This window comes from Asparagus officinalis, chromosome 3 (assembly GCF_001876935.1).
Source record: "Asparagus officinalis chromosome 3, Aspof.V1, whole genome shotgun sequence".
NCBI lineage: Eukaryota > Viridiplantae > Streptophyta > Magnoliopsida > Asparagales > Asparagaceae > Asparagus > Asparagus officinalis.
Genome location: NC_033796.1, coordinates 106,969,494 through 106,983,812, shown reverse-complemented (window position 1 = coordinate 106,983,812; position 14,319 = coordinate 106,969,494). Strand labels below are relative to the sequence as shown.

At 33.8% G+C, this 14,319-nt stretch overlaps 1 protein-coding gene and 1 long non-coding RNA gene across 4 annotated transcripts; both read right to left on the bottom strand.

Moving 5' to 3' along the window:
* LOC109832437 lies at positions 1-1,337 on the bottom strand. The gene is made up of 3 exons (XR_002244771.1): positions 1,309-1,337; positions 619-1,182; positions 1-84 (listed from the first exon to the last, which is right to left on the bottom strand). It is a non-coding gene; the product is annotated as an uncharacterized LOC109832437 (long non-coding RNA).
* On the bottom strand, positions 3,320-11,051 carry LOC109835680 (biotin carboxyl carrier protein of acetyl-CoA carboxylase-like). 3 transcript variants are annotated; one of them, XM_020403671.1, is made up of 10 exons: positions 10,977-11,051; positions 8,672-8,893; positions 7,888-7,964; positions 7,602-7,661; positions 7,043-7,261; positions 6,912-6,974; positions 5,789-5,857; positions 5,658-5,703; positions 5,511-5,581; positions 3,320-3,508 (listed from the first exon to the last, which is right to left on the bottom strand). In XM_020403671.1, the coding sequence occupies exons 1-9, from the start codon at positions 11,047-11,049 to the stop codon at positions 5,511-5,513; spliced, it is 900 nt and encodes a 299-aa protein (XP_020259260.1). In that variant the 5' UTR covers positions 11,050-11,051; the 3' UTR covers positions 3,320-3,508. The 3 variants fall into 3 exon arrangements, with proteins under 3 accessions (XP_020259260.1, XP_020259261.1, XP_020259262.1); XM_020403672.1 differs by having other exon boundaries at positions 7,888-7,961; XM_020403673.1 differs by lacking the exon at positions 10,977-11,051 and adding an exon at positions 10,875-10,945.

Sequence of the window (14,319 nt, the reverse complement as noted above, 5' to 3'; positions counted from 1 at the left end):
GAGCCACTTCTGGAGGACACTTTGAAGGAGTTATTTCGAAACTTGCTCTTCTTGTGTTCGTATCAGCTCCAAGCTTCTTTAGCTCTGTGTAAAAAAAAATACAAAGTACAGATTTTTAACGTCTTTTTGAGGTAAGAAATTATTTTTTTTATATAACAAAATAGAGTGTCTTAAATAAAATCATCATAAAATAGTTTTTTTAAAAGATAAATTAAGGATGGGCCTCGGTCTCATAAGATAATGTTTGAAGAAGAATATACTAATAATATTAAAGATTTTTTTTTTCTCAATTATGCGAGATCATCAATAAAATGTAACTGAAAAGGATCACCAAATCACTAGTAAATATAGGGGCTTTAAATCAATTTTTGATGATAAAGAAATTAGTAAACTTCAGGATAATTAAGTTTGCTTATTGAGCCACGGAAAGGAGCTGATAAAACAACTGAAGTAATTAAACAAAATGCAAGAATCATTCATAACTAAAATTAGCTTGACTTTAATTATGAAAGTTGATACTGTTTTGGATCACTGATCAAGAAAGTAAATAATAATAATAATAATAATAATAATAATAATAATAATAATAAAGATGAAGGGTGATGATATATTAATTACCTGCTAACCCATGAGCATATTGACAAGCATCTCCATACGTGCAATGCCCGGACTTCTCAAACTTGTGACAAAGCCTCGTCTTCCAAAACATCGATCTCTTATCGTTGCCATGCCCACCCCCGCCAAAACTACCAAAAACCCTAGGGCTATCGCCATGCGAAGACACCTCCCCGCCTGCGCAAACCCTAGCGAACGACGAGTCTCTCGCGACGAACTCTCGCCATTTGTGCGGCTGGCGGAAGATCCTGAGGCCCGTGCGCGAAGGTGCAGTTTTGCCCGTGCGGGCAGTGGCCCTGGTCGAACATCTTGCATGGTCTCGTCTTGAAGAATATCGACGAGGTAGGGTTAGCGCTAGGGTTAGGGTTTTGAGGCACGACGTCCGCGGGAGGGAAGCTTGAAAACCTCGGTCTTTTCGAACGGTGTAATTGCTCTTCTTGGCTTTGGCTTTGGCTCGGCGCTGGCATTTGCATCGGATGGTTGAACCACGGCTCTTCGAACTGGTGATCGAAGAAGACCGGAGGAATATTGCTCGTCATGATTCTTCGAGTTTTACCTGCAACGATCCTTAAGAACAAAAAAACTGTGACTATCTACTGTCGATATATAAAAAGCCAAGAAATGATCTCATAAAAATTGCAAAATTTTAGAACCAAAGAAAAAAAATAATCGTGAATGCACAAAGTAACAGACCTAGGATATTGTTGAGAACCTGTTTTTTTTTTTTTTTTTTTTGAGAAGAAGAAATTCTATGAAATCTTTATGTTTAATGAAAGATTCGGAGGTGCCTTTTATGCAGATTGAATTCGAGTGCAATTAGGTAACGGAAACAGACGGGGGAATATAATTTAAATTCTATTTGGGGTTGGGTTTGGATTTTCATAAAAATTTAAATATTATCATAAAACTCGTACAAGTGATAACTTGAAATTAAGTTCTGAATTCTATCTCAAAACATCTATCTATCAAAGAATTAGGAAACATAATTTAAACTAAAACTTTTAAGAAGAATTTAATGCATCCGTACACGTTATATCCTATATTAGTTTGGATTTAAAGATTTTCCGCAGTTGACTATTATCTTTTACCTGGGTGTTAGCTCTATTAATCCTGTATTTAATTACTTTTTGTCTTGATGGCAAAGGAACATAATTGGATTATTTTTTTGAGGCAAAACACGTCTGGACTGTGAAAACTTAAATGGTATTTTTTGGTAAATAAGAGGATTTTTATTCCATTAATTCATATATATTTTTTTATTTTATTCTCATAACAATAGTCTTTTTTTTTCTATGCAAATACTGATCTATACACCCTGAAAATATCACAGAATAGAGGAACAGATGTTGTGCCCATAATGAAGATCAATAATAGTTGAACATATCTTAAATTTCTGTTTCATCTACTTCTATAAATTCAAAAGATAAGAAAAGTATAATAAGATTTTCGAGAAATTATAAAATTTAAAAATAGAACAAAGAAATAATTGAGAACATAATTAGAAGTAGCAAACCTTCGATATTGATGCCTTGATTTTTGGGGAAGAAGCAATGTAGAATGGCTTCTTTAACCCTAGTTATGATGATTTTGGAAGAAAATTGTTTCGGTAAAGAATTTTTTTTGGGAACTTTTTTTTTTGAAATCTTTATGTTTAATGGAGATATTAGGGTGCCTTTTATAGAATAAAATTTGAATACAGATATGAAAAGAAACCAAACGGCATAATTTTAGACTTGCTATAGATGAAAACTCCAAAAATCACAATTCCATCTCAAAATGGCAATAACTAGTTCACAATCTTTATCTTGTTGCAAGCATATTTTATATTAAATTGGTAAGAATTTCGGCATTATATACAGTTGTATCTGTGTATATCATTCTTCAAAAGAAGTAGGAAGCAGGATGTTATAACTAAAACTTTTAAACAATTTCAACAAAGAGAATTTTTTTTTAAATAATTATGAACCCAAAGTACTGCTTTATGAAATTAGTTTTGAAAAGCGGCTAATAAATCAAAAAATTTTGATTTTTTAGAGATTATTATTGCTCTATGTTAAGGTCTAGCTCACACATAAGATAATTTGATATGAATTTTTTGTTTTGTTGAACAGGAATAAAATATTTGGAATATTTTATTTAAATTTCTCCTTTTTATACAGAGTAAAAGGTAATATTTCTTGGAGTTAATTGTAAAGAGTCAGACCAGAGTAAGGTAAATAAAATTTAAAAAAAAAAAAAAAAAAAAAAAGGGAACACACACACACACACCATATTTGGAGTTTACATGGGGAAGCACTTATTTAAGAAGAGGAACTCAATTTTTATTTTATTTTATTTCTTATGAGAAAATAAGCATCAATGATGAATGATGACTATGACATGCGAGTAAGCTGTCATAATACCCATAAAAATGGTAATTTATACCATTCTCCGGTGGTTAAATGGTTACCATCTTATTTATGGTGTAGATCATCCCACCCCTATAAACCCCTATAGAGATAGTTATGATAAGATCTCTACTGATGAAATGCAAAAACTACATATACTGGCAATAGACTTTTGGCATTTGTTTTCTTTTTCTTTTTATTTTCCTAATATCATTTTCTTAATCACCAAATACATAAGGAAAAAAAGCTCTTGCAACATTGATCCTCAATGTCTTTTCTTGGAAAGGATCCATCCTCAATATATGAAAGAACTATCCTTCAATGCTTCAAAACCGCAATAAAAGAAATATATAAGTAAATTCAATTTATTGGTAATCTTTTATTTTGAAAAGGTAATAATGAACAAACAAAATGCAAAAGAAAATCTCTACATCCATATGACAATTTCGCTAAATTGAGTTCAATTTTCGATCATGAGTCAGAATCTTGTGCAACTCTAGAAGCACCTGAAATGTAAAAGATAATAAATTAGTACTGGATTGTTGGACATTAAAAAGTAAATATTTCAATGCTCCAGACTAAAATGTTAGTATGTACTTTAAAAAATTTCAAGCCATAAACACAGATAGAAGACACTCTTATGGTTCTCAGTAAATCATATTTCGATGGAACCACAAAATATATCACTAAAAGAACAAGTATTTTCTTTTTTTTTTTTATCTTTTGTGCGCTTGCCAGTTCACTCCCCTCATTAGAATTGCACTACAAAGAGAAATGTAGCTCACAACATAATAATGGAACCCATAAACTGTTCTAGGTTTATATACTTGACAATATTAATCTGTTCATTGTACTACAACAACATATTTGAAGATTACAACACGGTAACTAAATAATGTAACATACTATCCACAATTTAATAGAATATGTAATATGTTATATCACAGAATTTGCATTGCGAAGTGTAAACTATTTTTGAGAGGACGTCAGGTATCTCGATTAGCCAACTTAAGCACCATAACACCAACCCAACCCGGGTCTCACGAATGTCGACTCTCCTCCTTAAAGCACTTTAAGACTCAAGGAGAAATGCGTCCTCACTCAAACCTTCTCAAGGAAAAGGTGTCCTCGCCCAGGCTTTCTCTCAAAAGCTCGAGACAAAAGGCGTCCTCACTCGGGCTCTCTCAAATGACTGAGACAAAAGGCGTCTCCACTCCGACCCAGTGACGCATCTTGAACCACCAGGAGAACTTATCTGCTTCGTCTTTCCAAGCGACGTTAACTAGTCACGGTCGCATTAAATGCATAGCTAGATCCATCACTACTCCACCGTCGAAGTCATAATGAGTCTTCCCCAGCGAGACGCTAAGTCCTCAAAAAACTTGTTCAAGTCACAAGTCCTTAAAATCTTGTCCAAACCACAACTACCCAATTTTGTCTAGCTAATATCGCACTTCTGACAAAATCAACTTATCAGCTCTCTTCAATAGAGCGATGGGTCTCCAAAATCTTGTTCAAATCACAAGTACCCAATTTTGTCCAGCTAATATCGCACTTCTGACAAAATCAACTTATCGACTCTCTTCAATATAGCGATAGGTCCTCAAAGTCTTGATCAAACCATAAGTATTCAACCCTGTCGAGTTAATATTATATCTCTGACAATGTTAACTTATCAATCCTCTTCAATGGGATGATAGGTCCATAAATTTTTGTTATTATAACAGTCAAACCCTCAAGAACTTGTTAATTCCCCTCCAATAGAATGACAAGTATTCATAAACATCCCCAGAAGATTAAAACTTTATGGAATTATCTTAATAAAGGAAAGTGTTAAATCTTGCTTTGCGTGGGAATTTAGGCTAAGTTAACATGGCACATCTGGCATTTCCATGTCGGCTAGCTAAGCCGACTACATGGACCCAACTGAAGTTACCCAAACCACTGCTGACGCATGCAAATTGTCGGTTGACTAAGCCAACTGTATGGACCCAACTGAAGTTACCCAAACCCAAATACCCTTTTCGGCTCACTATAAATATGCAGATTATCTTTTGCATAAAAATACGTTGTTCTATATGACAAAAATATCTAAAAAACTACTTTCACATATTTTCCCCTAAGATCATCACTAACTTGATCGTTGAAGGAGCCAACCCAACTCCGACACTCTAACATTTGTGCATGAATCTTCTTCTGCTCAAAGTAATTAGCCATCAAAGAAGATTGAGGGACTCTAAGCTCTTCCAAGTCCACCCTAACCCTAGTAATTAAGTTTCTGACATAAGCATAATCTAATTATCTTCTCTTTTTAGCATGGTAGATGCTGTCTTTTATAGGCAAAAACAGATACAGAAAGTAGCATTTGCAGGACATTTTCATATAATCACCAAATAACTTATGATTACAAAGTTAGGGGGATTTTGTGAAACTTTATCCTTAACTACAGATGAGATGCCTATTTGAAAAGAAGCACTGTAAGAGAAACGCAAAGGGATTCGGTCATACCTACTGAAGCTTCTTGATTCCAGGAAATGATGGAAGAATTGCTATAAGAGCATCACCATAACCAACAGGTTCTGTAGGAAATTGCAAAGTTAGTAGAACAAACGAGGGGGCATCATGTCCATAAAAAAGAAATGACTAAATTCTTACCTCCATCAGTTCTTAATATCTTGATAACCTCTCCAGAAACATCAGACTGAAATGGTTAAGGACTTGTTAAACAAGAAAGTATGGTTGAAAAATAACAAAAACTTCACACATTTGGAAATGATGAAATTTACCTCGATAGGAATCTCGCCACCTAATTGTTCGACGTAGCAAAGAACTTGGCCCTCTTTGACTTCTTGTTTCTGTCAAGAGTATATAGATGGAAACAGCATATAAATATAAGGGTTCAGATAAGGAATCCAATTGTCCTTTTTTTATTTCTTGTGAGTTGCTCACGTGGTCTAAAACCCACACAACTGAGCAACAGAAAGATGCTCTTTAGATCAAATAGGGCAACCAAACAGAAAATCTATCATCGGTATAGTTTTAGGCTTTTAGCTTGGGCAATTATTTCTGTATATTCTAGTATTTTTGCTCGTTCCAGCAGTTCAGCAGAACAAAAACATTCCAGCAGCTCAGCAGAACAAAATTTGGTAAAACAAATACTAGATGTAATAAAGGAAAGACATATAAATCATATAATCAGTTTCAGATTATTAAACCAATGTGGCAAGAGTTGGTAGCTACTTTTAGCTGTTTGTAATAGTCAAACTCACGGGGAACAAATAAGTAAAATTGGTTAAATCTGCATATAATTGTAGCAAAAGAACACATTTTTTAAGCTATAAATGATAATCAAGGTCACATTATTAGGATATACACATACCTCCAACTTACTCTTTCCAGTAATCAATTAAAATTTTCAACTTTAGGAACATCAAAAGTGAAGCTTTGATTTAATTGAACAGGTTAACCAAGCCTGATAATCTATATCACAAAATTAATTTCGCCCAGACCACATGCAGCTCTCTTTTATTGTCTCTAGGATAGGGAATTGATACACAGTAACTTTAAGAGATTTTTTTTTGACATACAATATCTTTAAGCTTTAAGTAAAAACTAAAAGAGTCAGAAATTAAAGAATAATCAGAAACACAATCTATGACTTGAAAATCCAAAAAGAAAATTCAACTATTTTGCCCACGCCTTTTCTTAAAGATAATGGAGAACAAAGGAAAGCCTACTTTTCTTTTCCTCCTGCTTACTAAAAAGACAGCGAAAGTAAACACTAACTTCCATTTAACTTTTTCGACACTCTTAAATCATGAAAAAATGGTTTGGCCAGGACCCACTTCAGGCATAATCAGAAGCTATGAGTTATATTCACCCAAAGTATGAACAAAATAAGTCAGTCACCTCTTTACAAGATACCGGTGCTCTCTTTCCTTTTATGGTACGTGATGTCCTAAAGAATCCAACCTGCATGATATACAATATAAGTCAAAATCCACACTCACTCCCAAAGAGAGGGAGAAGCAGAAGAGAACCTTTGGTGATTGAAGGATAACCAAGCCTTCATCAGATGCTCTTTCAAGAATGCTTAGTTGTTTTGGCTTGGAGATGTTTAAGGAAGTTGCAGCAGTAGACCCATTTGAATCAGAAGCTTGAATTGGGGTGTTGGTTGGTTGTATGGGCAGATTTGGAGCAGGTGCTGGAATACTTTTATCAGCCAAGTCCCTTTTGACATACACCCGAAAGCCACCAATCTAGTCATAGAAGCAACATGCAGAATTTTAGGAATGAATAACAGATTGGGTAAAGTAAGAAAGATTTCATTGCGGGTAGACCCCTTGCAGTACTGCTGTTTTGAGCTTACTACCCCTCTAGTTTTATTTTTGCAGACAGACCCCGAGTGAAATTCTTTTACTCTTTTACCCTGAGAAGAAAAAAATGTTTTTTGACCAATAGACCCCTTGAGGGTAAAAGAGTCGTAAAAAATTCACTCATGGGGTCTATCTGCAAAAATTAAACTCAACCACAGGATTCTGCATAACTAGCCTAATATATTTAAGGACTTCTTTATGAAAAAAGATCTTGATGCGTTACCTTTAGTTCGACCTCGGCAATGGAAGTTGTGTCACAGATGGCTGTGAGCAAGGAATGAACCTGTGAAAATCAAGATGGGTCTTGAGTGTAACCACAGATTGTTCAAAAACACTAGCATAAGTAGAAACAATTTATTATCTACAGAAATAATTGCTTTAAATAAAAATGGTTAAATTATTACCATAAGTTGGCGCTTCTGTTAGACAAATTTGAAACATCATATAATTTAAGGCAATATTTCTTTATTATTTTCTTCCTGCTTTGGACTACAGGAGTAATCTCTAACCTTGAATGAACCAGGGAAGATTTGGTCCTTAGTAGTTGACTGTTCTTCCACGTTTGCATTCTCCATATCACTTTCTTCTGTTGCAAAACAAGTATCAATGTGTTATGGTAAAGTAATCAGTAAACTAAATATCATGAAGAACTAGCTATTACATCGAAATCTGATCATTACATTGAGAAATGCTCAAAGGATTTAGCTTACAACAGAAAAAAAACATTTCCCAACCGAAAGCAACACAATAAAAGGATATTGAGATGAGGTAATGAAATAACTGGCAGGATCAGCAGATAATAATACAACAAAAATCCATGCTCAAAAGATATGCAGTTATTTTACAAGCATATATAGGTGTTGTAAATATTTCAGTGTACAAAGGATGTGACTTAAGTTTTTTGGAAGCTACCTGTCTGAAAATATGCAAAACCTTGTCGGTTATATTGGGGATAGTATCAAAAGTCACCAACCATACTCCTTGAACACAATTCTTTGGGATGTGTGGATACGAAAAATTGCAGAAGCACAGTATACATAGATATATCATGACTATACACAATTAAATCTTATATCTCTATGTCAATGCTTTTCATCTGAACTATGAAATTGATAAGGTTATAATCTACCATAAAGTTTATGAAACTCTAATAATGTCTACAAAGTAATGAAGCTTAACGAAGTTGTCGATACATTAGAACATTTTCACTGATCTACTTTTATACTTGAACAAATTTGAGATTTAGAACTTACAGAATAACGAAGCAGTATATACACCAAGAAAAGGGCATACTTGTATTTGATAAGCAGCTAACAGCAACATGATTTGTAAGTCTCTGAGATTTCCTATTAACCCCATTTACGTGCACGGGTCCACGGACAATCGATACTCCTTTTAACCCAGAAAATGACTCTAGTCTGCTGCACTTTAGTTTACAAGCTGGGATTAACCGAGAATGTCTGTTTTTACTAGAAAAGTCAAAGATTTTAAGATCTGCACCACCTCCTAGATTACCTGTAACAAAAAAATAGATACCCAAAAAATGAAAAAAAGATGAGTGGAAATATATAATTCTATTATTGCATTGTATGATGGAGAAAACAGACTGATTTCAGTATCATTTAATTCTACAGTGAAATACACTAGGACACATAAATTGTGTTAACAATTTAACGTATTATGTAAAAGAAGCACTAAAATGTATAGTGCACATATTGCCAATTAACCAGAAGCAGGTACCTCATTTTTAACTCAATATCTGCACTGAGACAAGAGGGAACCATTTCTAACATTTAAAAGAGGTAAAATTATCTTTCCCCAGATATTCAAAGATACACAAATCGTGATATTGGACCCAAAAGGGAACAAGCTGCTTATAAACCAAAAAAAAAAAAAAAAAAAAAAGGACCCAAAAGGGAACAAGCTGCTTATAAACCAAAAAAAAAAAAAAAAAATACAAAGGCGTAATTTAGTACAACAAAAAGCATCTAGGAATCAACAAAAAAATGAAAGAAAAAAAAAATAAACATAACCACCACTATCAGCTAATTCTGAGGGACCAACAGGTAGCCAGTGTCAGTTGCTTATATATCCAGCATCATTCCTCAATAAATAAATTCCTACAAAAAGGTTTTATCTGGAATTTCCGCCAACTAAAAATGATTAGTGTCTCGTCGAAAACCAATTATGAAAATGAGACAAGTCCTGTCCTGGAGCATTCTACATTTTAAGCAATGATATTAGCAGTCTTAGCTTATTCACTCTCGAAACTTGTACATGCTTAATTCATAGCACATTCAGATCCGGGATAACTAAAACTGGCATCCCAAGAAAACAGAAGCAGCAAACTAATATGACTAATGAATTCAGTGAGCTAATTTGATATATTAGAGCTAGTATTTAGCTTTTCTTAATAGACTTAGTTACACTATGCCTTTCCATCAAACACATTGTGTTTTTTTCCTCCCTAACACATGCATATACACGATGCACGGATACTTATCAAAACAACCATGATAAGTTCTTAAAAGTGCATCATGATTCAAACTCCACTCTCATCAACTCTACCCCCGTGCCACCATGTATCGTCTAAACCAACATCCTGCTACCGAACAAACTAATGGACCCCACGAATCTACAGCCACCTCGCCCGTGGTGATGAATAGCAACTATTATATGGACACATCAAGATTTGCATATTAACTGTTAAGATACATATTACCAAAGGAAGAGAATTTGTGAAGTTTTACAGGTTTGGACATGTATTACACAAAGGGATATCTCATTGGACTATGGACAACAACTCGGCTCCTCACACACATGTCCATAATATGATCTATTTATGTCACCATAAATAAGTAACTAATCATTTTCAGAAGAAATTAGTTTTTAATCCATGTATCAGTACAAAATTCATTTTCGACAAACAATAGCAAAAAGGTGAAATATAACGAGACAACTTAATTTCTGAAAGTCCCCAACACTTCTGTCATCCCCTTACCTTATAATCCAAAAAGAGAACATGCCAATTGCATGAAACATTTTTTTTCTATTTTATTGTTTATTTTTCCCCGCTGAATAGTCTCTCATTACCTCTCTTGGTTTGGAAAGGAGCAGATGATTCACTTGCAAATAACAAAATTTCTTCATCGCTCCAAGTCACGAGGATATGTCTTTTGTTTATTTTCATTCTTAATTATTTCTCCTATGGGTGCCAAAACAATAAACACAGCGTTAAGATTTTCTTCATAAATACCAATTTTTACACTCAATATTTTCCTCAAATTCAAAAGACAAAAATTGTAATTTCCCAAAATTATGCGGTAAACATGAAATTGGACTCAAAAGGGAACAACCCATTAATCCCCGTTACAAGAGGAACCAAAATTCGCCAAAATTAAGAACTGGGTCGCAACCGGAACCCAATAGTAATGCGAAAAAAATCATAAATTTATGGCTCTTGAGCAGGGGAAAAAAAACTTAGTAAAAAACCTACGTAATGGAGAAACACAGAACACAGAATGATCAGCGAAATAAAAACAGGGCATCTAATGTTTTTGATAAAAGTTTTAAAAGAAACGAGAGAGAGATTACTCACATAAAGCCATTGCTCCTCTCTCTCTCTCTCTCTCTCTCTCTCTAAGCCAGCTTGAGTTATGCCCCTCTATCATTGTGGGCCCTTCATCGTCATCCATTAACATGGTATGGGCCACGGGCCCAACATCAAAATTGAGTAAAATATGGAATACTATTGTGATGAATTTTTACTCTTTTCTATTTTGAAACTACAGTACACGAATTTTATTGCTAAAAATTTATAAAATATGAAGCTATAACTTTTACTCCTTTTTATTTTTTGCGCTATTTTAGAGAATACAGTGTACAATTTTTATGTCTGAATATGGGCCAAGTTTAATTTTTTTCCAAAGCGATGTCTTGATAATTCGGCCCCAAAATGGGGAAAGAAAAAAATAAGTGTTAACCGCATGATTATAATGCCCATTCTATTATCCAACTAATGATAACAAGTAGGTCCATTATTACTGGGCCGTAGCAAAAAAACTGTTTAGGCCCGTTAGCCTAATATAGGGAAAAACTGACAATCGCACTTGGTCGTGGTACTGGGCCCAAGGACTTTTTTGGCCCAGATTTTCCATTGGTTTGCGCGTGACAGCTCAGAACCGGATCACACTTAATACGTAAAAATTGGGATGTGTTTGGCAATCTGTTAAAAACTATGTTAGGATTAGTCTTGCTTCAGTTTTATTATAAATTGATTTTAGTTTGGACCAGGGGTGGTCTAAACTAAAACTAGTTTAATGAGTTTTTTTTGGCCTACAAAAACTTGGACAACATTGACCCAAGTTTTTGCCAAACAAAAAAGCATCTAAAACTATGCTAGTTTTAGCCTTGACCCAGCTTTAAAAGATTGCCAAACAAGCCCAGGCCTGGTTATGTTCAGAGCTGGTATAATTGTGAACCAATTTCCTCGTGGTCAACAACTAAGGGTCAGTTTAATATTATTTTTTTATATTTATGTTTATTTTTTCAAAACGCAACTAATAATGGTGTTTAGCGAAAACTTTTTTGGTAACTTCTTAATTTTATTTCTACTTTAAAAATAATGCTTTTAGAAGCAATTTGAAGTTGCTTTTAAAAAGCAGATTTTGCTTTTTTACTTTATATATCTTTTACCTTTTAACAATGATCACCAAGCACAAATCTATAAAAACCTTAACTATTTTTTAAACAGTTTTTAATATTTAATTATCAAACAGCTATTTTTAATAGCTTGTACAAGTTGTTTCTATAAGTTACTTTTACAAGCAGCTTATTATAAGCTCCAGTAATAATAAATTGGCCCTAAATCAATTTAGAGGCTAGGAATTGAACTAAAACATACTAGACATTTATGATTCGGCTTTTCGCCGCTCAACAAAAACACTCCAAAACTAAAAGCTTGTTCCGCTCTTAATGAGTTGCCAAACACACAATTCGTGCTGAATTTTAGATCAAGTTTGACAAGCAAAATAATTATTTAAAAAATAAAAGTTAAAAATTAATAAAAAAAAAGATCATGAGTCAGGCTTTGGGTCTATCATTCCAAAGAAATATAAAGGAGAACTAGTATTTTGCGTGAGTGATTTTATTGTTGCTCTTTTTTTAAGGGATGTTTGGATGCCCTTTTTTGGGAGAAAGCAACGAGAAGTGATCAAACATATCAGCTTTCTCTCGTCTACGTTGTTTGAAGAAAAATTCTTTAAGGACCCAAAATATGGGACCAATAGATGGGACAAGTAAGATGTCCCCCTCTTATTGGATAATGAGTTGTCTATCATTAATGATGGTCAACTTATTATCCAATAGGAGGGGGACACCTCACTTGTCCCCTCTATTGGTCCCATATTTTGGGTCCCTGTAGTAAAGCTCTTGTTTGAATGCAATGCTAGGCCCATGGTAATATGCTGATGTGGCATCACCTTTGATGATGTGTCATGGACCAGAGAATGCTAGCCAAAATGGTTGCAATTGGCCAGAAAGCTATTTTTATGTCAGACTTTTTACTAAAAAAAACCTTAAGTGTGTCATAAATACCCAAAATTTTACATGTTACATCCAAACAGTTCCTTTATTAGTGGTGAAATGGGAAAAGTTACTCTAGCTCAGATCAACCTAGCCTTTGCTGAGTCACTAATAATGTGTGTCATAAATACCCACATGCCCACTAACCCTATAAAAAAAGTCCACAGACTCTGAAGCTCGTTTAACTCACACTAATCAACTTCCAAGATCAAAATCCAATAGCAATCAAAGTTTTCTTGTTATTAATCTTCACAAGTGTCTCAAGCTCAAGCTGTATTCAATGTGCATCAAAAGAATGTCAATTATTGGATCTATTCGTAGATCCTGAAATCTAATAATTCAAGGACAAATATTCATTTGGTGCACATTTAATGTCATGAACAGTGGAGTTGATATTTTTTATCATTATATTTTATTATCCTTTTATACCCTCAATATCTATTTTTTTATCATTATATTTTATTATCCTTTTATACCCTCAGGAATAATTCTTCTCATTTTTCAAGACTCCATTAAAGCTATAAGAAATCCAAAAGTCCAAAGAAGACGGAGTCAAAAAACTCAACATAGTTTGTTATAATTCTATTACAAACTAATCTATGATCCCATCGATTACAATGTAATAGAATCGATCAATGATTGATTTTTATTCTACTAAAATTCTAGCGGATCCAAGGGCTGGGATTGAAGGCGGTAGGATATAAATAGAGGAGTAAAGTGAGGGATTGAAGATGCGAAAAACTTTATAAACTCCTTTTTGAAAAGGAGGGTCATTCTTAATTGAGAATGCCTTTTAAATTACAAATTTTTTATTTATAATAAATAAAAAAAATCTTCCATTTTAATGTTTGTTCTTCTTCTTTTTTGATGATGATGAAGAAGATTTGCTTACAAGGGGTCAACCCCTTGCAATATAAATTTATAGGATTATAGACGTGACCATTCAGATAAGATCTGCATACTTGTACCAGACACATGTCAAGTGCCAAATACATGCAAGGATTATATGTAATAACAAAGGAACTAATACATTTTATTTTCTATTATCTTCTGTACTGCAAATGACAAATAGCAAAAAGTATGCATCAAGGTATTAACTTTGCTTGATTGCATAAAAATTGCACAAAGATAGTGCTAATTAAGTTGGCACATTTAAATTTCCAGAGGTCAACATCTGTGTATGCATGAGCACGTGTTTGTTTGAAACCTGTTGAAGTTATATTTATCGGTTTCTTATAATTTCCTGATGCAAGAGAATTATTTTCCTTCTGGGTAGACATCAGTTTTCATTGTAGCATATAATCATTCTTAAAATACAAAACAAAATGCACACTGGAATTCATCAGGCAAGCACACCA

Bases quoted from the DNA above. Each gene is read 5' to 3' on its own strand.
- LOC109835680 (XM_020403671.1), bottom strand. From the start codon at position 11,049: ATGATAGAGGGGCATAACTCAAGCTGGCTTAGAGAGAGAGAGAGAGAG. The intron at 7,262-7,601 runs GTAACGCATCAA...TTCTATGACTAG, and splicing joins TTGCCGAGGTCGAACTAAAG to ATTGGTGGCTTTCGGGTGTA. The intron at 5,582-5,657 runs GTAAGAATTTAG...AATTTCCTACAG, and splicing joins GATATTAAGAACTGATGGAG to AACCTGTTGGTTATGGTGAT.